This window comes from Siphateles boraxobius, unplaced genomic scaffold (assembly GCF_051911475.1).
Source record: "Siphateles boraxobius isolate OS27281-9 unplaced genomic scaffold, OSU_SipBor_1 54, whole genome shotgun sequence".
Taxonomy (NCBI): domain Eukaryota; kingdom Metazoa; phylum Chordata; class Actinopteri; order Cypriniformes; family Leuciscidae; genus Siphateles; species Siphateles boraxobius.
The window spans coordinates 3184448-3208342 of NW_027509180.1; the positions used below are offsets into that span (position 1 = coordinate 3184448).

A 23895-nucleotide genomic window follows, 5' to 3' on the forward strand; every position below is an offset into this window, starting at 1 on the left:
TAAACTATGAAATGGTACAGAATGTTCTGGGTTTTTCTTTAACAAATGGTCAGTGGCTATTTTAACTGTTTTATTTTACATTTATTTTATATCTGGTTCACAATTTGCAACAACGTTACTAGAATTTTAGTCATTTTCAACCTAGTGTACACATTTTTCTTTTTTAGGAATAATCAGTAAACACCAAGTTACTGATAAAGTTGTATTTGTCAAATATCATACAAGTTATTCATAGTTATAGAGATTCTTCTTACAGTGTCTTTGGTTACAGGGTTGATGAATACATTCAATGCTACAGTTTGTGTAAAAACTGAGACAATGGATTGAGATTATTTTCTTGTCTTCCCATCATGAGGTAGAAATAGCCCAGATGATGTCACTTCCTGAGTGTCACAGTTTTAAGAAATGCTGTTTTTGAAAGGAGGAAAAAAATGTTAAAGGAGAATTTTAACATAAACAATCGTAAGTTATGAATATAACTATGGATCTGTGAGACCGAAGGATGACCGTCCCTACGGTCTAATAGGATGATAACCTTCGTTCCGCCTTCTCTCGAGACCTTATGTAAACAAAGTAATGCCCATGACCCCGGAAGCGGAACGTCACGCACTATAAAAGGCGAGTAAACTTCCGGCTCGTTCTCTTACCTTGAACGCCCCAGTGTTCCGAGCGACAAGGATAGTGACGGTCATCCTTCGGTCTCACAGATCCATAGTTATATTCATAACTTACGATCTGTTTCGACCTCACTCAGACCGTCACTACGGTCTAATAGGATGACTCATGTCAACAGGGTCGCGAGGAACTACAAACTCTGAACTATTCAAACCTCGCTGGGCTACAGACATCAAAACTGCAGTACTGACAGGCGTTGTGCTAGTTATGTCAACTCTGTAAAATTTTGCAAATGTACATGGTGTAGACCATGATGCTGCAGCACAAATCTCCCCCACTGAAACTCCTTTTAGTGCAGCCCAAGAAGTAGCTACACTTCTGGTTGATTGGGCCCGTATTCCCATAGGAACCGGTAACCCACTTCCTGTATAAGCCTGGGAAATAACCTCAACCAACCAATGTGACAAACGTTGCTTAGAAAGTGGACACCCTAGTCTGGCCCTCCCATAGCAAACAAAAAGCTGAGAATGAGACTTCCTCAAGGTCTGAGTAAAATTAACATAAGTGCGTAATGCCCTTACTGGACAAAGGGTGAGCAAATTCTGCTGATCTGCCTGTGAAGGGGGTTGAAATTGAACTACCTCCAGAGCTTGATTCCTGAACTGAGAATTAAGTACTTTTGGTAAAAAGGCAGGGTTGGGCCAGAGCGTCACCCCTGTGCCATCCGACCTCCAACGTAAACAATCCTAACTAATAGATAGCGCACACAATTCTCCTACCCTTTTAGCAGAGAATATACCCAAGAGAAAAGCTGTCTTGAGAGACCACCTTTAAAATCTGCATCTGCCATAGGCTCGTATGGGGGCTTAGTGAGAGAGTCTAGTACAAAAGGCAAATCCCAATTGGGTACCCGCAAAGTGCGATTTGGACATAAGCGACCAGCTCCCTTCAGGAACTGACCTACCAAGGGATGTCGGCCTAATGGCCGGCCATCCACTCCCCGATGAGATGCTGAAATAGATGAAGCATAAACCCCGATTGTACTGGCCGCTTTGCCCTGATCCAGTTGAGCCTGCAGGAATCTAAGGACAAGTGGCACAGAGCAGTTTATTGGATCAACATTCAAGCCTAAACATCACTCTGAAAAAATTCTCCACTTTATGGAGTAATTAGCCCGAGTAGATGGAGCTCTGGCGTTATTCAGTGTCTCGCGTACCGTTTCATCTAGCTGTTGAGGGACGGACTCTGCAGAGGCCATACCCACAATCGTAGTGCCATCGGGTTTGGATGCCAAATCTGCCCGTCTATTTGGGATAGGAGATCTGCCCTTGATGGAAGTTGCCACGGAGGACCCTGAACCAACTGAACTAGGTCCGGGAACCATGGTCTTCCCGGCCAGCGTGGAGCAACTAGCAGAACTGTGCAATGACCCTCCCTGATCCTCTGGAGGACCTGGGAAATCAGAGGAAAGGGGGGAAAAGCATATAATAAGCCTCTCGGCCACTCTTGTGACAGAGCATCCAGGCCCAAACTGCCTTCTTGTACCGTGAGGGAGTACCATCCCAGGCAATGGGTCGTCTCCCTGGAAGCAAAGAGATCTACATGAGCTGTCCCGTATCGAGTCCAAATTTGGGCTATTACCTCCGTGTGCAACCGCCACTCCCCTGGGAGAGGCCCTGTTCTGGACAAAATGTCGGCTGCTCTGTGTGTCACACCCGGGATGTGGATTGCTCTCAGTGAGGACAGCCGTGTCCATGTCCATGTCAGCAGGTTCGTTGCCACCTGGAGACAGCGTAGTGATTTCGTCCCTACTTGGTGATTTATGTGGTAAACTGCTGAGGTACTGTCTGTTCTCACTAGCACATGCTTGTGGCGCAAAAATGGTAAGAGCGAGATGAGAGCGAGATGAACAGCCCTCAGTTCAAGCACATTTATGTGTTCTGATGACCAAGGGGGATCCCATTTGCCCCTTACTGATCTGCCTTCCCAAACGGCTCCCCAACCTGTCAGTGATGCGTCTGTTGTTATCACTGATCTTCTGTGAGGAAGATTGCCCAGTGGAGTTCCCCTGCGGAGAAAGTCCTTGTCCCCCCAATGGAGTAAGGCCCCCATGCAGGCCTTTGTCACCAACAGCCTCGTTCTTCTGTCCTTTTTTGGATGAAGACGAAAAGAATTGAACCACCTCTGTATCGGCCGTGTCCTCAGTAGGCCTAAGGGAATTACCACTGATGCTGCCGCCATCAGTCCTACCAGCTTCTGAACCCTGTGGGCTGTCACAAGCTTCCCCTTCTGGAAGTGACCCAACGCCTTCTCCAGGCTGTCTATTCTCTGGGGAGTGAGACATGCCTCCATTGTTATGGAGTTGAAATGTAGCCCCAGGAATTTCACCTGCTGTTGAGGCTGGAGACTGCTCTTCTTCCAGTTCACCGTGAACCCCAGGGACTGAATGTGAGCTAGTACCTCCTCTGTGTTTCTGATCACCTGCTCTTGAGAGGGAGCACAAATTAACCAATCGTCCAGATATGGCAGGATTTTGATACCGCGCAGCTGAAGGGGAGCTAGGGCGGCTGAGATCACCCGAGTAAAAACTCTCGGTGCCAAAGACAGGCCGAACGGTAGAACCTGGAAGTGAAAGGCCTGGCCTTGAAAAGCAAAGCGGAGAAAGGGCCTGTGCTCTGGACAAATTGGAACATGTAAATATGCGTCCTTTAAATCCAGGGACGTGAACCATTCTCCTGCACGTATGGACTGCATTACCATCTTTGTATGAATAATTTTGAATGGAAGAATTTTTAAGTACTGGTTGAGGTGCCTGAGATCTAGAATGGGACGATGACCACCATCTTTTTTTGGAATTATGAAATACGTTGAATAAAACCCAGTTTGCTGTGCGTTGAAGGGCACCTTTGTGATTGCTCCTTTTTGTAAAAGAGCTTGCACCTCTTCCCTTAATACAGGCTCCAATAGTGGGTCCTTGACAATAGTCATTCTGACCCTTGAAAATGACGCCGTCGAAACTGTAGCCGATACCCGTGAGTTATTGTGGATATAACCCACTGGTCTGAGATTACTCTCTCCCAACTGGCCCGTGAAAGTTGAGAGGAACAGTCGACGGCCAGCCCCTGACCCCTATGCAGGTCCGCCATCACGTCCTGCACCCTTTCGTGAACCTCTCTGTTGGGCTCCCCCACGGGACTGAAATCTCCTCTGGGGATAAGTGGCAGGATTTTGTTTTTGCGCACGAAAGCTCTGCCCTTGAACACTAACAAGATTGCCCCTCATGTGTCTAGACCAGGCAGGTTGCTGCGGCCTTTGTGTTTCTCGAGCCCTTGGTCTGAAGACTGGAGCTGGTTTATGACAAGCCCGCTGAACAGCTTCTCTCGTTGCAATGGAGCGCTCCGCCTTATCCAGCACCTCCTGAGAATTTGAATTAAAAACGTGACCAGGAATTACTGGCAAATTCATTAGCTCGCTTCGTATGGTCTCTGGCAAAGAGGTTTGTGCCAGCCATATCTGTCTACGACATAAAACAGCCGAAGACATGGCGTCCCCCACATCACGGGTCAATTGTGAGTGGGCTGCCAGAGCAGAATCAACCAGTTCCTAGAATCCTGGTCATCCGCACTTACTGTTTTCCGTAAGGCTGCTAAGAGGATAGCCAAAGCATTGCCTGTACGAGCTGCACGTGCAGTGGCATTAAAGGATCTTGAGATCAGACGGTCAGTTTTTGCACACTCCTTCTTGGGACAGCGAGGGTTAGCAGATGCATAAGCTGGTCCCAGAGTTGTCCATGATGCTATTTCTTGTTCTACTGGTGGCATGTCCCCCAGTCCAGTTTCTTTTGGGTAATGGGCATTGGCCAACCGTCTGCAGCCTGCATTGAATTGAGGCTTCTGAGATGGTTTCTTCCATGTTGTCCTCAACATTGAGGTATAATCATCTGCCACTGGAATGTAAGATGGAGAATTAGTCTGAGGTATGCCTTCCCAGACACCCCCGACAGGAGCTGGGTCAGGCACAGAAGGCTGCAAACAAAGATTTTTTGCTGCACTAAATACTCTAGCAACCAGAGTATTTGCTGGAAAATCATCCCTCCCTGTTGATTCGCCATCCACTTCGGCAGAATCTGAACGGGGTCCCTCTTCTTGGCTCCCTCCTTCTGCCTGCTGCGCATTATCAACTAGTGAGTGGGGAGCACGAAGAGATAATACATCAGCATCTTCTGTGTCAGTGTCAGGATTACCCTGCTGTGCAGGTGGAGGAACGCCTTCCTGACCAGGAGGTAGTGATGGTGAAAATGAGTGACGGGCTTCAACTCTGTCCATCCTCTGTGCTAAACTTTGAATAGCTGCCAGGATCTGTAGTTGAGTGTCTGTGTTGCCACCCTCCACTGGTGGAGCAGAAGTTGGGGGTTTAGCCACTTCCACCACCTTCTCATGGCTTGATCGGTGTGGTTCATGGCCATCGCGTGAGTGCTTGCGAGGTGCTTATGACTATGCCTGTCCGATGAGCGTTCCCTCTCCCTACCACGCTCAGGTACAGAACTGTGTACTCTATTAGCGCGGTGAAGTCGTTCCCCTCTGGGCAGGTCACAAGCCGCACTGCAGGGATTATCCACATCCTCTCTTAAATGAGCCATCCCCAGGCATGAAGGGCATTCCCGATGCCCATCACGAGGGTCCATTGATGATCGGCAATATCGGCAGCAATGAGAGGCCATGCCACACACAATCCCACTGACTGCCCACAGCCGTGAAGGATATATCAAGCCCACTCAAAGCAAAAAAGGTCTGCACTAGTACGCGAACATATTTAGCAGGCCTATATCAAACCCCAACAGCTGCGAACAGTGATATAGGGCTCCAAAGGTAACAATACTCACCAAATATTTTGTAATGAAGTATATTCACTAGGTTATTGTGGATACTCTGAAAAAAGAAATAACCCATAATATTGAATGGCTAGTATGTTTAGAAACTAGTCTCAGAATATCTGAAAGTAGCCTACAATAAAATAATTCTTAATTCATCAGCACATAGGGTATAGCATGAATTGAGTGCTTGCATAGAATATTGAATGGCTAGTTTGTAGAAACTAGCCTCAAACATCAATAATCAACTAATCACAATTCAAGCACATACAGCAAGAATAAGTGATTGCACAGATAATACAAAAATAAAACACCACAATTCACAGAGGCACAAGGCACCTGCACCACTTGGGTGATGAATTGAATGGTGTATAAAAATATTAATTCGGTTCCTACCTGTACCGGGTCTCTATAGGCGAGAAAGGTAAAGAGAACGAGCCGGAAGTTTACTCACCTTTTATAGTGCGTGACGTTCCGCTTCCGGGGTCATGGGCATGACTTTGTTTACATAAGGTCTCGAGAGAAGGCGGAACGAAGGTTATCATCCTATTAGACCGTAGTGACGGTCTGAGTGAGGTCGAAACAGATTCACTCCACTTGAATGCTAAACGCTTGTGTTATTTCTCACAGGGTTATTCACTTGAGCTTGTGTTTCTGGTGTTCCACTTTCACATGCGTATGAATGGAAGTCAGTGCAAGGAAAAGTGTAGTGTGAACGGCCATTAATAATTAAAACATTTTAAGTAAATATCAATCTCAAAGTTGGTGTCGAAACATGGCAGTATTGTATATTTTAATGTTAATATTATGTTAGATAATTGTGTTATTGATCAAATTAATAGTTCTTGCTAAAAAAAAACATGGGATTCGTGCCTATAAAGTTTTAAAAATAATAATTGAAAGATAAATTTAGCTCATTCATGGACATAAAATCAATTTGTAAAAATTATCATAATATTTTATAACAGTTGTCTACTTTCTACTATTATATCAGGGCTCACTTTCTTGTCCTCTCACTTTATATTCCTCTCATTGAATTATTTTTATGTACTGAAAATTAAATGTAATATTTGTTTCTTTCATGTCAGACCTGATGGAAGAGTGCGAGGAGAGAGAAGAACTGAGTGAAGTGAAGGAGGAGAGAGAAGAACTGAGTGAAGTGAAGGAGGAACATCATGTCAAACCTGGAGAAAAACCTTTGAGTCGCTCAAAGACTAAACAGACATTTTTCAAGAAAAGAGCCAAGAAATCTTTCACCTGCACTCAGTGTGGAAACAGTTTCACAACCAAAGGTAGTCTTGAGATTCACATGAGAATTCATACTGGTGAGAAGCCGCTCACATGTGATCAATGCGGGAAAAGTTTCAAAACCAAACAAAGTCTTGAGCGTCACATGAGAGTTCATACCGGAGAGAAGCCGTTCACATGTGATCAGTGCGGGAAGAGTTTCACACAAATAACACATCGTAATCAACACATGAGGATCCACACCGGAGAGAAGCCGTTCACATGTGATCAATGCGGCAAAACATTTCTTAGAGCATCAAACCTGAATACACACCTGAAAGTTCATACAAAGGAGAAGCCACATTCATGTTCTGTGTGTGGAAAGACTTTTGCACGGTGGCATCATTTACATACACATCAAAAAACTCACACTGGTGTGAGAGAGTACATGTGCTTTGAGTGTGAGAAGACTTTTACAACAGGGAGCGATTTAAAACAGCACCAGAGAATTCACACTGGAGAAAAACCTTACAAGTGTTCACACTGTGACAAGAGATTTAGTCGATCATCACATCAGACAACACACGAGAGGATCCACACTGGAGAAAAACCTTACAAGTGTTCACACTGTGACAAGAGATTCAGTCAGTCAGCACAACTGAAAAGACACGAGACGATCCACAGCAGAGAGAAGCTGCACACGTGTGATCAGTGCGAAACTGAAATATCCAGCTCCAGATTGCCAGTACTGCGGGCACCAATAAATTGAGGAAGCTCAGGAGGAACTATTGTTGTTACAATTGTATTGTTGAACTTTTATTTTTAACATAATTATTTTTGTTGATATCATTATTCAAATAAATGGTTCACATTTACGTTGTTTTCCTTATTAGTGTTTTACGTGTATGTTAGATAAATTTGGACGACCAACATTCCATCAGTGGAACTAATGTTACTAACCTACGGTTACCTTACATGATAATAGATAACAAAATAATGGTCATGCCTACATATTTTACATTTACATTTTACATTTATTCATTTAGCAGATGCTTTTATCCAAAGCGACTTACAAATGAGAACAATAGAAGCAGTTAAACTAACAGTAGGACAACAATACGCAAGTGCTATAACCCCTCTCAGTTTAACTTCAGTGCATTTTTAAAAAAAATGTTTTTAAATAGAATAGACAAGTTTCCTGAGTGAAATAGGCGGGCAGCCATTAGCCTTTCACTCTGCCAAGCACTTCCGGTTAGCGAGTTAGCGTCTTTTACTGTCTTTGGTTAGCGTGCAGAAAAAGTAAACTATGGATGGTGTTACACGCCGACACGGCTCCGGGACATATTGTGCTGTTCGTGGTTGTAACAACTCGTGGCGATTGCTGAATGTTTGGTCGGAAGGAGAATGTTTCGACCATCAACCATCTACAAGGCGCCAATGTGGATGTGCTCCCCCGTATGCGTTGTATGAGAAACCAAAAACAGATGTTGAATCTCGGAAGTGGCTAGCGGCTTTGAAGTTGAAGAATCCGCCCAAAAGACTATTTGTTTGTTCTTATCACTTCATTGATAAAAAGCCCACAGAGGAAAACCCTTTCCCGGAACTTTGGTTGGGATACGAGCGACCTCCCCAGCAAAAGAGACGTAAACTCGACAGAAACACAAGTGACACGCAATCGGATGGTAAGTGTATCTTGATATTTTTCTAGTTAGCTAAAGTTTGCAGCATAAGTTCGACTGTTGATATATGTGTCTCTGTCCTGTGTTAGTAGGGTATATACATTTATAGTTGATACTGTTTGTCTTTTAGAAGTGTGCATCGAGCCGAAGTTTAAAGATGCTGCAACACAATGGGAGGACCTAACAAAAACTGACCACAGCTACGCGGCAAAGTTGGACCACGTGAACAAATCGACGCAGACTGGGGATCAGACTGTGGCTGATGATATGCTCCTGGATGATGATACCTCGCTGCTGTACACAGGACTGCGTCTATCATATTTTTTTACTTTGGTGAAAACGATGTTGCCATTTAGTAAACCATCATGTAGTATTCCTGTTGTTGACCAAATACTGATGACCCTCATGAAACTGAAACTGAACCTTGTGTTAGGGGATGTGGCAAAGCGCTTTAAAGTGTCTAAAGGTGAAGTAAGTAAGGTGATTGCTCACTGGATTGATACATTGGGTGAGCAGCTTGAACCCATGGTTGCCTGGCTGCCAAGAAGTGTTATTCGTGCTAACATGCCACCATCCTTTAAAAAGAACCACCCCCAGACCACTTGCATCATCGATTGTGCTGAAACGGCTATTCAGAGACCTACAAACCTTAACTGTAGGACTGCCACTTTCAGTCATTACAAGGGAACCAATACTGCCAAATATCTTGTTGCTGTGTCACCTCATGGGCTGATAATGTTTATATCAGAGGCCTATGTTGGTAAAAGCAGTGATAAGTTCATCAATATAAACAGTGGGTTTCTGGAGGCCCTAAGGCCTGGTGATGAGGTAATGGCTGACAGGGGTTTCACGATTCGAGATGTACTACATGAAAGGAAGGTGAAATTGAATATTCCTGCCTTTACCCACAAGCGTGGTCAATTGACCAATGAGGAGGTAACGCGCACTAGACGAGTGGCCAATGTCCGTATACATGTGGAGAGGGCAATCCGAAGACTTAAAGTCTTCAAAATTCTGTCCCAAACTGTCCCCATCTCCATGACCCCGAGGTTGGACATGATTCTTATCATATGTGCTGCTTTAGCAAACATGAGGTCCAGACTCATCCGACTGCCACATGAGGTGTAAGTCCCTATGAAAAGTAAAACCTGGGTTACCTGCAGGGTTTTTTTAAATTGTACATATTCCTTTTTATATATATATATATATTTGGTAACACTTTATTTTAAGGATCAGAAATTAGACACTAATTAATGACTAATAACTGCATTTTTAAGTAACTAGTTATGTACTTGTATGCCATTACAAGCTATTTATAAGGCCTTTATTGGCTGTTGTCTTATTTTTGTCTAATAGCCCCTTTATATTTGTTTCTGTCCTAACAATCTACTAATTAGCTAAAAATAAATCAAACTAATAGCTTGTACTGTGCCAATTACATACTTAGTGAGTGTGAATGTGTAGCTTATAATGAAATAAATATAGAATGGGCATTTATTGTGTTTATTGGTTTTATGGTTCAAGAGAACAAACAGTGTTTCTCTGCAAATTTAATATGTCTGTTGAAATGCCCATTCTATATTTATTTCATACTTATAAGCTACAACAGCCAATAAAGGCCTTATAAATAGCTTGTAATGACATACAAGTACATAAGTTACTTACAAATGCAGTTATTAGTCATTAATTAGTGTCTAATTTCTGATATATATATATATATATATATATATATATATATATATATATATATACATATATAAATTTCAGCTAGAAAAACCTGTGTAAATTTATTGTTATTGTACCCTTTCTGGTGTTGTGATTATTGATAAGCCAAAACAGAGTTTTAACTAAGAAAAACTTGTGAGTGCTATTCTTTTTCTTGTATTGTAAATATTGACACATGACAATAAACAATTTGCTTTTTGAGAAGAAATGAATTAATTTGTATTTATCCTATTCCATAACAAAGGGACAATTTCATTAACTCCTTAATGGCTGCATTTTTTTTATAATTAAATAAAAACAAAGTAAATACAGGACAAAATCTCAAAATAAAAATATTACAAAAAGAAAAAGACTGGAATAAAATAAAATAATACATAAAATAAATAAATAAAGATAAATGATAAGTGACTTATATAAAAATAAATAAGAGTAAGTAAAAGAAAATTAATTACATAAATCAGTTTGATAAAAATAAATAAAAGCTAGAAAGGATTTGTCACCAATTTGTGACAACAGGGGACAAGGGGTTAAAAAAGGAATGACTAATCAACCCAGTACACATAAGCAGGTCATGCTGATTTTACAACATTTATGTATCTGGAGCACAACTCCAGCCTTCCATCATCGAAGTCATCGACAACTTTTGGCAACTCCTTTTGAATATCTCCCTAATTCTGAGGTCTCAAGGTTGGCAAGTATGGGCACACATGAACTGATGCCAAATATCGCGATGTGTTCGGAAGGAGACTTCTTCAACACGATTTCCTACTGATAAAATTCGCGTAGTCGTTTATACTTTTTTTTTTTTTTAAATCAAGAAACAGCAAAGCAGTCCAGCTTCCCTGGCAATAAGACCGAAATAATAACATTAAAATAAATACAAATATAAACATGATAAGATATCGTGAATAAATGTCGATTAAACAGCTTTCTCTGCTGCAGCCCGACTGGCAGAAAGAATCGTGCATTACATTAGTAAAAAAATAAATAGGCTAAATAAAAATGCTGATATCACGAAAATAACGAAATTCAGTTATCACGAACCAGAAGATTAAATGACGTGACCATATCACGAACTGCCGTGAGACTGGGCTGTGTGGCACCTCAAAAGCGTGGAAATAATTCCTAATTTATATTAAAATGAGTGTATAGGCCTACGGAGAAGTCTGAACATTACTGGTATTGTCATTTTTATAACCTTTATTTAACCATCTGGAACGGAGAAAAAATGATACCACTTAGCGCCTCTAGTGGACTTTTCACCCGAAAAGTGCAGGGAAACGTACCTGGAGGTACGTATTTCAGGTTTTGCAAAAATGTAGGCAGAGTAACGCATTTCCCATGAGCCTGGGTTGCTCATTCCTCTATAGAAGTTATACTAAAAATAATCAGCGTCATTGCACATCATTTATTTACACTGACTGCGAGATAGGCCTATTTTAACTTTTGATTCATAAAATGTTCTGCTCTAAAAGTTTGTTACATTCTGTTTAAAATGTACTTTTACATAATTACATTTTGCTTTCGTTAAATTTAACCGAATATGTTGTAGCCTATAGGCTATTTTAAAAAAAGTTGTATTTTTTTTTTTGTTCTATTCTCTTTCCTTTGTTTATTTTATTTTTTTACAATATTCAATCAGTCTCATTCTTGGTTTTTTTTTACAAGATCTTATTTATCTGTAGTGGCTGATGAAGATGACTGTCATTAGTGATTGTTTTTTTTTTATTATTGATGTTTTACCCATATTGAGAGAAATATCAGTATTGTCTTTCAATAGAGCAGTTTAATAGGCTTTTGTCATTTATCTGACTCAAATAATGTGTTTCTAACAGCAAACACTCAGAATAAAGTGAGATGATCTGCTGATGATCCTGAATGTCTTGTTGAATGAGTGTTGATCATCTGAGGATCATCAATATTAACAGATCTGCTGAAAACACTCTTTATTTCATGACAATAGTTCCTGTTTTCACCTCATTTATTATGCTGATGTCTTCAGATCTCCTGTAAATTGACACTTAACACGTTTAATCCCAAATTTTTTCTTGCAATTTGAGTACATGCATTTTACTCCTTAGACCTCCCTAACACTGCACGTTCGTCTAGAAGGTCCAACACATTGATAGTTTCTGGGATACTGATAACTACACTGAGCAAAATTAAAAACGCAACATTTTGTTTTTGCCCCCATTTTTCATGAGCTGAACTCAAATATCTAAGACTTTTTCTATGTACACAAAAGGCCTATTTCTCTCAAATATTGTTGACAAATCTGTAAATATGTGTTAGTGAGTACTTCTCATGTTCAGCTCATGAAAAATGGGGGCAAAAACAAAAGTGTTGCATTTATAATTTTGTTCAGAGTAGAATTAACAGCCAAAACCTGTGTTTTCAATTGAAGCACTGTGTTATACTACCGGTCACATTCATAAATGCTTAGAAGTGTCATTTATTATAAAAACAAACTCCATAATTGATATTTTGAATTTTGGCAGATTAGCTCCTCCCACACTGGAATACATCATCAATGAAGCTCCTCCCATCACCATCACATCATCAGTGAAGCTCCTCCCACTGTAACTCTCCAATAAATGCTGTAAATTCCCAGTAGCTACAATTGAAGACGAGCATCAGAGCATCAGGAAGAGGTGAAATCTGCAAAAACTGAGTTTATTAAAGAGGACAGTGAGAAAACGAGTGATCCAGAACCTGCAGATTGAAACACACTGAAGATCCTGAAGAACAAAGAGGTTGGTGTTTATTCTTCATTCATTCATGATGCTGAAGAACATTCACGTTAGAAACATTCAAGCACTTCATCAGATTTAGATAAACTGTTAAACTATGAAATGGTACAGAATGTTCTGGGTTTTTCTTTAACAAATGGTCAGTGGCTATTTTAACTGTTTTATTTTACACTTATTTTATATCTGGTTCACAATTTGCAACAACGTTACCAGAATTTTAGTCATTTTCAACCTAGTGTACACATTTTTCTTTTTTAGGAATAATCAGTAAACACCAAGTTACTGATAAAGTTGTATTTGTCAAATATCATACAAGTTATTCATAGTTATAGAGATTCTTCTTACAGTGTCTTTGGTTACAGGGTTGATGAATACATTCAATGCTACAGTTTGTGTAAAAACTGAGACAATGGATTGAGATTATTTTCTTGTCTTCCCATCATGAGGTAGAAATAGCCCAGATGATGTCACTTCCTGAGTGTCACAGTTTTAAGAAATGCTGTTTTTGAAAGAGGAAAAAAAATTTAAAGGAGAATTTTAACATAAACAATCGTAAGTTATGAATATAACTATGGATCTGTGAGACCGAAGGATGACCGTCCCTACGGTCTAATAGGATGATAACCTTCGTTCCGCCTTCTCTCGAGACCTTATGTAAACAAAGTCATGCCCATGACCCCGGAAGCGGAACGTCACGCACTATAAAAGGCGAGTAAACTTCCGGCTCGTTCTCTTACCTTGAACGCCCCAGTGTTCCGAGCGACAAGGATAGTGACGGTCATCCTTCGGTCTCACAGATCCATAGTTATATTCATAACTTACGATCTGTTTCAACCTCACTCAGACCGTCACTACGGTCTAATAGGATGACTCATGTCAACAGGGTCGCGAGGAACTACAAACTCTGAACTATTCAAACCTCGCTGGGCTACAGACATCAAAACTGCAGTACTGACAGGCGTTGTGCTAGTTATGTCAACTCTGTAAAATTTTGCAAATGTACATGGTGTAGACCATGATGCTGCAGCACAAATCTCCCCCACTGAAACTCCTTTTAGTGCAGCCCAAGAAGTAGCTACACTTCTTGTTGAGTGGACCCGTATTCCCATAGGAACCGGTAACCCACTTCCTGTATAAGCCTGGGAAATAACCTCAACCAACCAATGTGACAAACGTTGCTTAGAAAGTGGACACCCTAGTCTGGCCCTCCCATAGCAAACAAAAAGCTGAGAATGAGACTTCCTCAAGGTCTGAGTAAAATTAACATAAGTGCGTAATGCCCTTACTGGGCAAAGGGTGAGCAAATTCTGCTGATCTGCCTGTGAAGGGGGTTGAAATTGAACTACCTCCAGAGCTTGATTCCTGAACTGAGAATTAAGTACTTTTGGTAAAAAGGCAGGGTTGGGCCAGAGCGTCACCCCTGTGCCATCCGACCTCCAACGTAAACAATCCTCACTAATAGATAGCGCACACAATTCTCCTACCCTTTTAGCAGAGCATATACCCAAGAGAAAAGCTGTCTTGAGAGACCAAGCTTTAAAATCTGCATCTGCCATAGGCTCGTATGGGGGCTTAGTGAGAGAGTCTAGTACAAAAGGCAAATCCCAATTGGGTACCCGCAAAGTGCGATTTGGACATAAGCGACCAGCTCCCTTCAGGAACTGACCTACCAAGGGATGTCGGCCTAATGGCCGGCCATCCACTCCCCGTTGAGATGCTGAAATAAATGAAGCATAAACCCTGATTGTACTGGCCGCTTTGCCCTGATCCAGTTGAGCCTGCAGGAATCTAAGGACAAGTGGCACAGAGCAGTTTATTGGATCAACATTCAAGCCTAAACATCACTCTGAAAAAATTCTCCACTTTATGGAGTAATTAGCCCGAGTAGATGGAGCTCTGGCGTTATTCAGTGTCTCGCGTACCGTTTCATCTAGCTGTTGAGGGACGGACTCTGCAGAGGCCATACCCACAATCGTAGTGCCATCGGGTTTGGATGCCAAATCTGCCCGTCTATTTGGGATAGGAGATCTGCCCTTGATGGAAGTTGCCACGGAGGACCCTGAACCAACTGAACTAGGTCCGGGAACCATGGTCTTCCCGGCCAGCGTGGAGCAACTAGCAGAACTGTGCAATGACCCTCCCTGATCCTCTGGAGGACCTGGGAAATCAGAGGAAAGGGGGGAAAAGCATATAATAAGCCTCTCGGCCACTCTTGTGACAGAGCATCCAGGCCCAAACTGCCTTCTTGTACCGTGAGGGAGTACCATCCCAGGCAATGGGTCGTCTCCCTGGAAGCAAAGAGATCTACATGAGCTGTCCCGTATCGAGTCCAAATTTGGGCTATTACCTCCGTGTGCAACCGCCACTCCCCTGGGAGAGGCCCGGTTCTGGACAAAATGTCGGCTGCTCTGTTTGTCACACCCGGGATGTGGATTGCTCTCAGTGAGGACAGCCGTGTCCATGTCCATGTCAGCAGGTTCGTTGCCACCTGGAGACAGCGTAGTGATTTCGTCCCTCCTTAGTGATTTATGTGGTAAACTGCTGAGGTACTGTCTGTTCTCACTAGCACATGCTTGTGGCGCAAAAATGGTAAGAGCGAGATGAGAGCGAGATGAACAGCCCTCAGTTTGAGCACATTTATGTGTTCTGATGACCAAGGGGGATCCCATTTGCCCCTTACTGATCTGCCTTCCCAAACGGCTCCCCAACCTGTCAGTGATGCGTCTGTTGTTATCACTGATCTTCTGTGAGGAAGATTGCCCAGTGGAGTTCCCCTGCGGAGAAAGTCCTTGTCCCTCCAATGGAGTAAGGCCCCCATGCAGGCCTTTGTCACCAACAGCCTCGTTCTTCTGTCCTTTTTTGGATGAAGACGAAAAGAATTGAACCACCTCTGTATCGGCCGTGTCCTCAGTAGGCCTAAGGGAATTACCACTGATGCTGCCGCCATCAGTCCTACCAGCTTCTGAACCCTGTGGGCTGTCACAAGCTTCCCCTTCTGGAAGTGACCCAACGCCTTCTCCAGGCTGTCAGGATTACCCTGCTGTGCAGGTGGAGGAACGCCTTCCTGACCAGGAGGTAGTGATGGTGAAAATGAGTGACGGGCTTCAACTCTGTCCATCCTCTGTGCTAAACTTTGAATAGCTGCCAGGATCTGTAGTTGAGTGTCTGTGTTGCCACCCTCCACTGGTGGAGCAGAAGTTGGGGGTTTAGCCACTTCCACCACCTTCTCATGGCTTGATCGGTGTGGTTCATGGCCATCGCGTGAGTGCTTGCGAGGTGCTTATGACTATGCCTGTCCGATGAGCGTTCCCTCTCCCTACCACGCTCAGGTACAGAACTGTGTACTCTATTAGCGCGGTGAAGTCGTTCCCCTCTGGGCAGGTCACAAGCCGCACTGCAGGGATTATCCACATCCTCTCTTAAATGAGCCATCCCCAGGCATGAAGGGCATTCCCGATGCCCATCACGAGGGTCCATTGATGATCGGCAATATCGGCAGCAATGAGAGAATCAGAATCAGAATCAGAAAGAGCTTTATTGCCAAGTGTGCTTGCACACACAAGGAATTTGTTTTGGTACTGAGGCTTCCAGTGGACATATACAAATACAACATGAAACATAATACTACAAATTATAAGAATAAAAAATAAAAATATAAATATATGAGAATAAAACTATCACAGTTGGGTTTAGTCAGAATAGACATTTTCAGATTTACAGATTATGAACCTATTTACAGTGTTTTGAATATTATAAATAAATAAATCTACATATAAGTATCACCTGAGTTGTGGGATATTGCACTAAACAGTGGGAGTATTGCACTTACAGGCATATGCCTTGGGAGGAGTGTTAACTGTTCAGGAGGGAAATGGCCTGTGGGAAGAAACTGTTCCTGTGCCGAGATGTTCTTGTGGCCAGTGATCTGAGTCTCCGTCTTGACGGTAACAGTTCAAACAGGTGGTGTCCAGGGTGAGTGGAGTCTGTGATGATTTTACCTGCTCTCTTCCTCACTCTGGAAGAGTACAGGTCCTGGAGGTTTGGCAGGGGGGCACCAATAATCCTCTCCGCAGTCCGGACTGTCCGTTGTAGTCTCCTGATGTCTGATTTGGTAGCTGAACCAAACCAGACAGTGATGGAAGCGCACAAGACAGACTCAATGACGGCTGAGTAGAACTGAATCAGCAGATCCTGTGGCAGGTTGAACTTCCTCAGCTGGCGAAGGAAGTACAGTCTCTGCTGGGCCTTTTTCACAGTGGAGTCAATGTGATTGTCCCACTTCAGGTCCTGAGAGATGATAGTGCCCAGGAACCTGAATGACTCCACTGCTTCCACAGTGCTGTTCATGATGGTGAGTGGGAGGAGTGCTGAGCTGTTCCTCCTGAAGTCCACGATCATCTCCACTGTTTTGAGCGTGTTCAGCTCAAGGTTGTTATAACTGCACCAGGCAGCCAGCTGTTCAACCTCCAGTCTGTAAGCAGACTCGTCACCGTTTCGGATGAGACCGATGACAGTGGTGTCGTCTGCAAATTTCAGGAGCTTGACAGTGGGGTCTTTAGAAGTGCAGTCATTAGTGTACAGGGAGAAGAGCAGTGGGGAGAGAACGCACCCTTGGGGAGCACCAGTGCTGATTGTGAGTGTCTTGGATGTGTGTTTCCCCAGTCTCACTCGCTGCTGCCGGTCCGTCAGGAAGCTGGTGATCCACTGACAGATCGAGGATGGTATGGAGAGCTGGGTCAGTTTGGCTGTGAGAAGACCAGGCATGATGGTATTGAAGGCCGAACTGAAGTCCACAAAGAGGATCCTTGCATAAGTCCCTGGTCTGTCGAGATGTTGCAGGATATAATGCAGTCCCATGTTGACTGCATCATCCACAGACCTGTTTGCTCTGTAAGCAAACTGAAAGGGATCCAGCAGGGGTCCAGTGATGTCCTTCAGGTGGGCCAGCACCAGTCTTTCAAACGACTTCATGACCACAGACGTGAGAGCGACAGGTCTGTAGTCATTAAGTCCAGTGATTTTGGGTTTTTTGGGGACAGGAATGATAGTGGAGCGTTTGAAGCAGCAGGGAACTTCACACTGCTCCAATGATCTGTTGAAGATCTGCGTGAAGACCGGGGCCAGTTGGTCAGCGCAGGCTTTTAAACAAGCAGATGAGATGCCGTCTGGGCCTGAGGCTTTCCTAGTCTTCTGTTTTTTGAAGACTCGGCTCACGTCCTCCACACAGACCTTAAGCTCAGGTTGGATGGCAGGAGGGGGGAGTGATAATTGGAGAACAGGAGGTGATGCTGAATGTGTGAAGTGCAGATCAGACCGGGTGTGTGGTGTGAATGAGGGCTTTTCAAACCGGCAGTAAAATGAATTTAAATCGTCAGCCAGGTGTTGATTGTCCACAGATCGAGGGGATGGTGACTTGTAGTTGGTAATGTTCCTCAGGCCATTCCAGACTGATGATGGGTCGTTGGATGAAAACTGGTTTTTCAGTTTATCAGAGTAGTTCCTTTTAGCAACTCTGATCTCCTTTGTCAATCTGTTTCTGGCCTGGTTATACAAGATTTTATCCCCACTTCTGTAAGCATCCTCTTTGGCATGACGAAGGTGTTTGAGTTTCCCAGTAAACCATGGTTTATCATTAGTGAATGATAAGAATGTCCTGGTAGGAATGCATGTATCCTCACAGAAACTTATATATGATGTTACAGTATCTGTGAGCTCATCCAGATCATTGGTAGTAGCTTCAAAAACAGTCCAATCAGTGCAATCAAAGCAGGCCTGTAGATTCTGCTCTGCTTCATTAGTCCATCTTTTCACAGTCCTTATTCCAGGTTTAGCTGATTTCAGTTTCTGCCTGTAGGTCGGTATGAGATGAACCAAACAGTGATCAGAGAGCCCCAAAGCTGCCCGTGGGACGGAGTGATATGCATTTCTTATTGTGGTGTAACAGTGGTCCAGTATATTACTGTCTCTGGTGGGACATGTAACGTGCTGTCTGTATTTTGGTAGTTCACGGGAAAGATTTGCTTTGTTAAAATCCCCAAGAATGATTAAAAGAGAGTCTGGGTACCTTTGTTCCGTTTCAGATATTTGTTCAGCCAGCTGTTGTAGCGCCGCGCTCGCGCACGCGTCTGGAGGGATGTAAACATTCACGAGAATGAAAGAGGAAAATTCCCGAGGCGAGTAGAAGGGTTTACAGTTTATGAAATGTGCCTCTAAATTAGGAGAGCACATCTTCTTCAGTGTTGTTACATCTGAACACCAACTTTCGTTAATGTAGAAACACAATCCACCACCTCTCGTTTTCCCCGTTAGCTCCGCGATGCGATCCGCTCGGAACAGCTGGAAGCCCGGCAGATGTATTGCGTTGTCCGGTATGGCTTCACTCAGCCAGGTTTCAGTGAAGCACAAAGCAGCAGAGTTTAAAAAATCCTTGTTAGTGTGGGTGAGGAGAAGAAGTTCATCCGTTTTGTTAGGAAGGGATCGGAGATTCGCGAGATGAATGCTGGGGAGTGCAGTGCGCAGGCCGCGCTCGCGGAGTTTAACCAGCGCGCCGGCTCGCTTCCCGCGTTTGCGTCTGAACGCGCGTTTGAACAACAACGCTGCCCCTCCGACGAGAATGTCCAGCAAAACGTCTGAATAATCAAAAACTGTAGAAAAGGTTTCTGGTGTGTGTTTCCTAATGTCCAGTAGTTCGTCTTTGGTGAAACTGATAGGAAAAGAATGACTAAACGCAGAACAAACGAACAAAAACAACACAATAGCTGGAGAGCTCCACACCGAGGCAGCCATCCGCGGCGCCATCTTGGATGATAATGGCCATGCCACACACAATCCCACTGACTGCGCACAGCCGTGAAGGATATATCAAGCCCACTCAAAGCAAAAAAGGTCTGCACTAGTACGCGAACATATTTAGCAGGCCTATATCAAACCCCAACAGCTGCGAACAGTGATATAGGGCTCCAAAGGTAACAATACTCACCAAATATTTTGTAATGAAGTATATTCACTAGGTTATTGTGGATACTCTGAAAAAAGAAATAACCCATAATATTGAATGGCTAGTTTAGAAACTAGTCTCAGAATATCTGAACGTAGCCTACAATAAAATAATTCTTAATTCATCAGCACATAGGGTATAGCATGAATTGAGTGCTTGCATAGAATATTGAATGGCTAGTTTGTAGAAACTAGCCTCAAACATCAATAATCAACTAATCACAATTCAAGCACATACAGCAAGAATAAGTGATTGCACAGATAATACAAAAATAAAACACCACAATTCACAGAGGCACAAGGCACCTGCACCACTTGGGTGATGAATTGAATGGTGAATAAAAATATTAATTTGGTTCCTACCTGTACCGGGTCTCTATAGGCGAGAAAGGTAAAGAGAACGAGCCGGAACTTTACTCGCCTTTTATAGTGCGTGACGTTCCGCTTCCGGGGTCATGGGCATGACTTTGTTTACATAAGGTCTCGAGAGAAGGCGGAACGAAGGTTATCATCCTATTAGACCGTAGTGACGGTCTGAGTGAGGTCGAAACAGATTCACTCCACTTGAATGCTAAATGTTTGTGTTATTTCTCACAGGGTTATTCACTTGAGCTTGTGTTTCTGGTGTTCCACTTTCACATGCGTATGAATGGAAGTCAGTGCAAGGAAAAGTCTAGTGTGAACGGCCATTAATAATTAAAACATTTTAAGTAAATATCAATCTCAAAGTTGGTGTCGAAACATGGCAGTATTGTATATTTTAATGTTAATATTATGTTAGATAATTGTGTTATTGATCAAATTAATAGTTCTTGCTAAAAAAAAACATGGGATTCGTGCCTATAAAGTTTTAAAAATAATAATTGAAAGATAAATTTAGCTCATTCATGGACATAAAATCAATTTGTAAAAATTATCATAATATTTTATAACAGTTGTCTACTTTCTACTATTATATCAGGGCTCACTTTCTTGTCCTCTCACTTTATATTCCTCTCATTGAATTATTTTTATGTACTGAAAATTAAATGTAATATTTGTTTCTTTCATGTCAGACCTGATGGAAGAGTGCGAGGAGAGAGAAGAACTGAGAGAAGTGAAGGAGGAGAGTGAAGAACTGAGTGAAGTGGAGGAGGAGAGTGAAGAACTGAGTGAAGTGAAGGAGGAGAGAGAAGAACTGAGTGAAGTGAAGGAGGAGAGAGAAGAACTGAGTGAAGTGAAGGAGGAACATCATGTCAAACCTGGAGAAAAACCTTTGAGTCGCTCAAAGACTAAACAGACATTTTTCAAGAAAAGAGCCAAGAAATCTTTCACCTGCACTCAGTGTGGAAACAGTTTCACAACCAAAGGTAGTCTTGAGATTCACATGAGAATTCATACTGGTGAGAAGCCGCTCACATGTGATCAATGCGGGAAAAGTTTCAAAACCAAACAAAGTCTTGAGCGTCACATGAGAGTTCATACCGGAGAGAAGCCGTTCACATGTGATCAGTGCGGGAAGAGTTTCACACAAATAACACATCGTAATCAACACATGAGGATCCACACCGGAGAGAAGCCGTTCACATGTGATCAGTGCGGCAAAACATTTCTTAGAGCATCAAACCTGAATACACACCTGAGAGTTCATACAAAGGAGAAGCCACATTCATGTTCTGTGTGTGGAAAGACTTTTGCACGGTGGCATCATTTACATACACATCAAAAAACTCACACTGGTGTGAGAGAGTACATGTGCTTTGAGTGTGAGAAGACTTTTACTACAGGGAGCGATTTAAAACAGCACCAGAGAATTCACACTGGAGAAAAACCTTACAAGTGTTCACACTGTGACAAGAGATTCAGTCGATCATCATCTCTGAAAACACATGAGAGGATCCACACTGGAGAAAAACCTTACAAGTGTTCACACTGTGACAAGAGATTTAGTCGATCATCACATCAGAAAACACACGAGAGGATCCACACTGGAGAAAAACCTTACAAGTGTTCACACTGTGACAAGAGATTCAGTCAGTCAGCACAACTGAAAAGACACGAGAGGATCCACAGCAGAGAGAAGCTGCACACGTGTGATCAGTGAAATTAGTTTCTCTATTAACCCTTTCACACGTAAGTTTACAATATTCTAACTGACCCCCCAGCGTGAGTTTTTCAAGGCAACCGTTATTTAGAACTTGACACTTTAACGTTTCCATGGTGACGCGCCACTGCTTGTCACGTGACACCGCGCAACCACAACACTGTGCTGAATGAATGATGATTTTTTATTAAATATATTCACAAATGTATTAGCTATAGCATGAAACACTGATATTATGATTGTCAAATATATGCAAATGGATGTTTTTTTGTTGTTTAAAGGGACACTTCACCCATTTGCATTAAGCTTTGTATCTTTAGAAACCCATCCATATTTTTGATTTGTCATGATTTATTCCCTTATTTTCCCCTGAGATGGGAGAAATAAGCATTTAAGTGTTCCACTTCCTGCTTTTTATGATGTAAAAATCCCACTGGCCCACTCACGCTACAGACCTATTACAGATCAGTGGGTGGGACTTCACTTGCCGAAACTAATAGCAATATCCGCCATCTTGTTTGGAATCTAAGCTAACAAGCGCTGTGGAGCCAGATGGGAAGTTATGACAATGATGGAAGGAAATAAACATGATATGGAAGAAGATGATTTTGAAAGTCTTCTGCTCAAATCCGATGTTCGTGGGTATCTTTACGAGCCGCAATATAGCGAAGTGTCGGATTGCCAACACGGGTACAACGACAGGACCAGTCCGCCTCAACTCGAGCCAGTGCGGGCTCCTCGTTAGTGACATGCAGGTCTTCTGCATCGGCTGCAGAAGCGGCAGCAGCTGCGCCTTGTTCCTCCATCAGCCAAATCAGAAGACCTGCCTGTCGTGGACGAGGAGCCCGGACTGGCTCGAGTTGAGGTGGACTGGTCCTGTCGTTCTACCCGCTCGTGCCGGCAATCCGACTGAAATATCACGCTCCAGATTGCCAGTACTGCGGGCACCAATAAATTGAGGAAGCTCAGGAGGAACTATTGTTGTTACTATTGTATTGTTGAACTTTTATTGTTAACATAATTATTTTTGTTGATATCATTATTCAAATAAATGGTTCACATTTACGTTGTTTTCCTTATTAGTGTTTTACGTGTATGTTAGATAAATTTGGACGACCAACATTCCATCAGTGGAACTAATGTTACTAACCTACGGTTACCTTACATGATAATAGATAACAAAATAATGGTCATGCCTACATATTTTACATTTACATTTACATTTATTCATTTAGCAGATGCTTTTATCCAAAGCGACTTACAAATGAGAACAATAGAAGCAGTTAAACTAACAGTAGGACAACAATACGCAAGTGCTATAACCCCTCTCAGTTTAACTTCAGTGCATTTAAAAAAAAATGTTTTTAAATAGAATAGACAAGTTTCCTGAGTGAAATAGGCGGGCCGCCATTAGCCTTTCACTCTGCCAAGCACTTCCGGTTAGCGAGTTAGCGTATTTTACTGTCTTTGGTTAGCGTGCAGAAAAAGTAAACTATGGATGGTGTTACACGCCGACACGGCTCCGGGACATATTGTGCTGTTCGTGGTTGTAACAACTCGTGGCGATTGCTGAATGTTTGGTCGGAAGGAGAATGTTTCGACCATCAACCATCTACAAGGCGCCAATGTGGATGTGCTCCCCCGTATGCGTTGTATGAGAAACCAAAAACAGATGTTGAATCTCGGAAGTGGCTAGCGGCTTTGAAGTTGAAGAATCCCCCCAAAAGACTATTTGTTTGTTCTTATCACTTCATTGATAAAAAGCCCACAGAGGAAAACCCTTTCCCGGAACTTTGGTTGGGATACGAGCGACCTCCCCAGCAAAAGAGACGTAAACTCGACAGAAACACAAGTGACACGCAATCGGATGGTAAGTGTATCTTGATATTTTTCTGGTTAGCTAAAGTTTGCAGCATAAGTTCGACTGTTGATATATGTGTCTCTGTCCTG

At 42.8% G+C, this 23895-nt stretch overlaps 3 protein-coding genes across 3 annotated transcripts in view; 2 read left to right on the forward strand and 1 right to left on the reverse strand.

Annotated features, from left to right (window-relative positions):
- Positions 1-23895, forward strand: part of LOC143714367 (uncharacterized) — a 288790-nt gene that overhangs the window by 252794 nt on the left and 12101 nt on the right. The window lies entirely within an intron of this gene.
- Positions 1-23895, reverse strand: part of LOC143714406 (uncharacterized) — a 297700-nt gene that overhangs the window by 33570 nt on the left and 240235 nt on the right. The window lies entirely within an intron of this gene.
- On the forward strand, positions 5122-21945 carry LOC143714366 (uncharacterized). The gene is made up of 9 exons (XM_077205481.1): positions 5122-5151; positions 6116-6173; positions 6574-7457; positions 8289-8394; positions 8522-9515; positions 12615-12678; positions 15088-15276; positions 20460-20517; positions 20918-21945. Exons 1-9 carry the CDS (start codon positions 5122-5124, stop codon positions 21943-21945), a joined length of 3411 nt encoding a protein of 1136 aa, XP_077061596.1.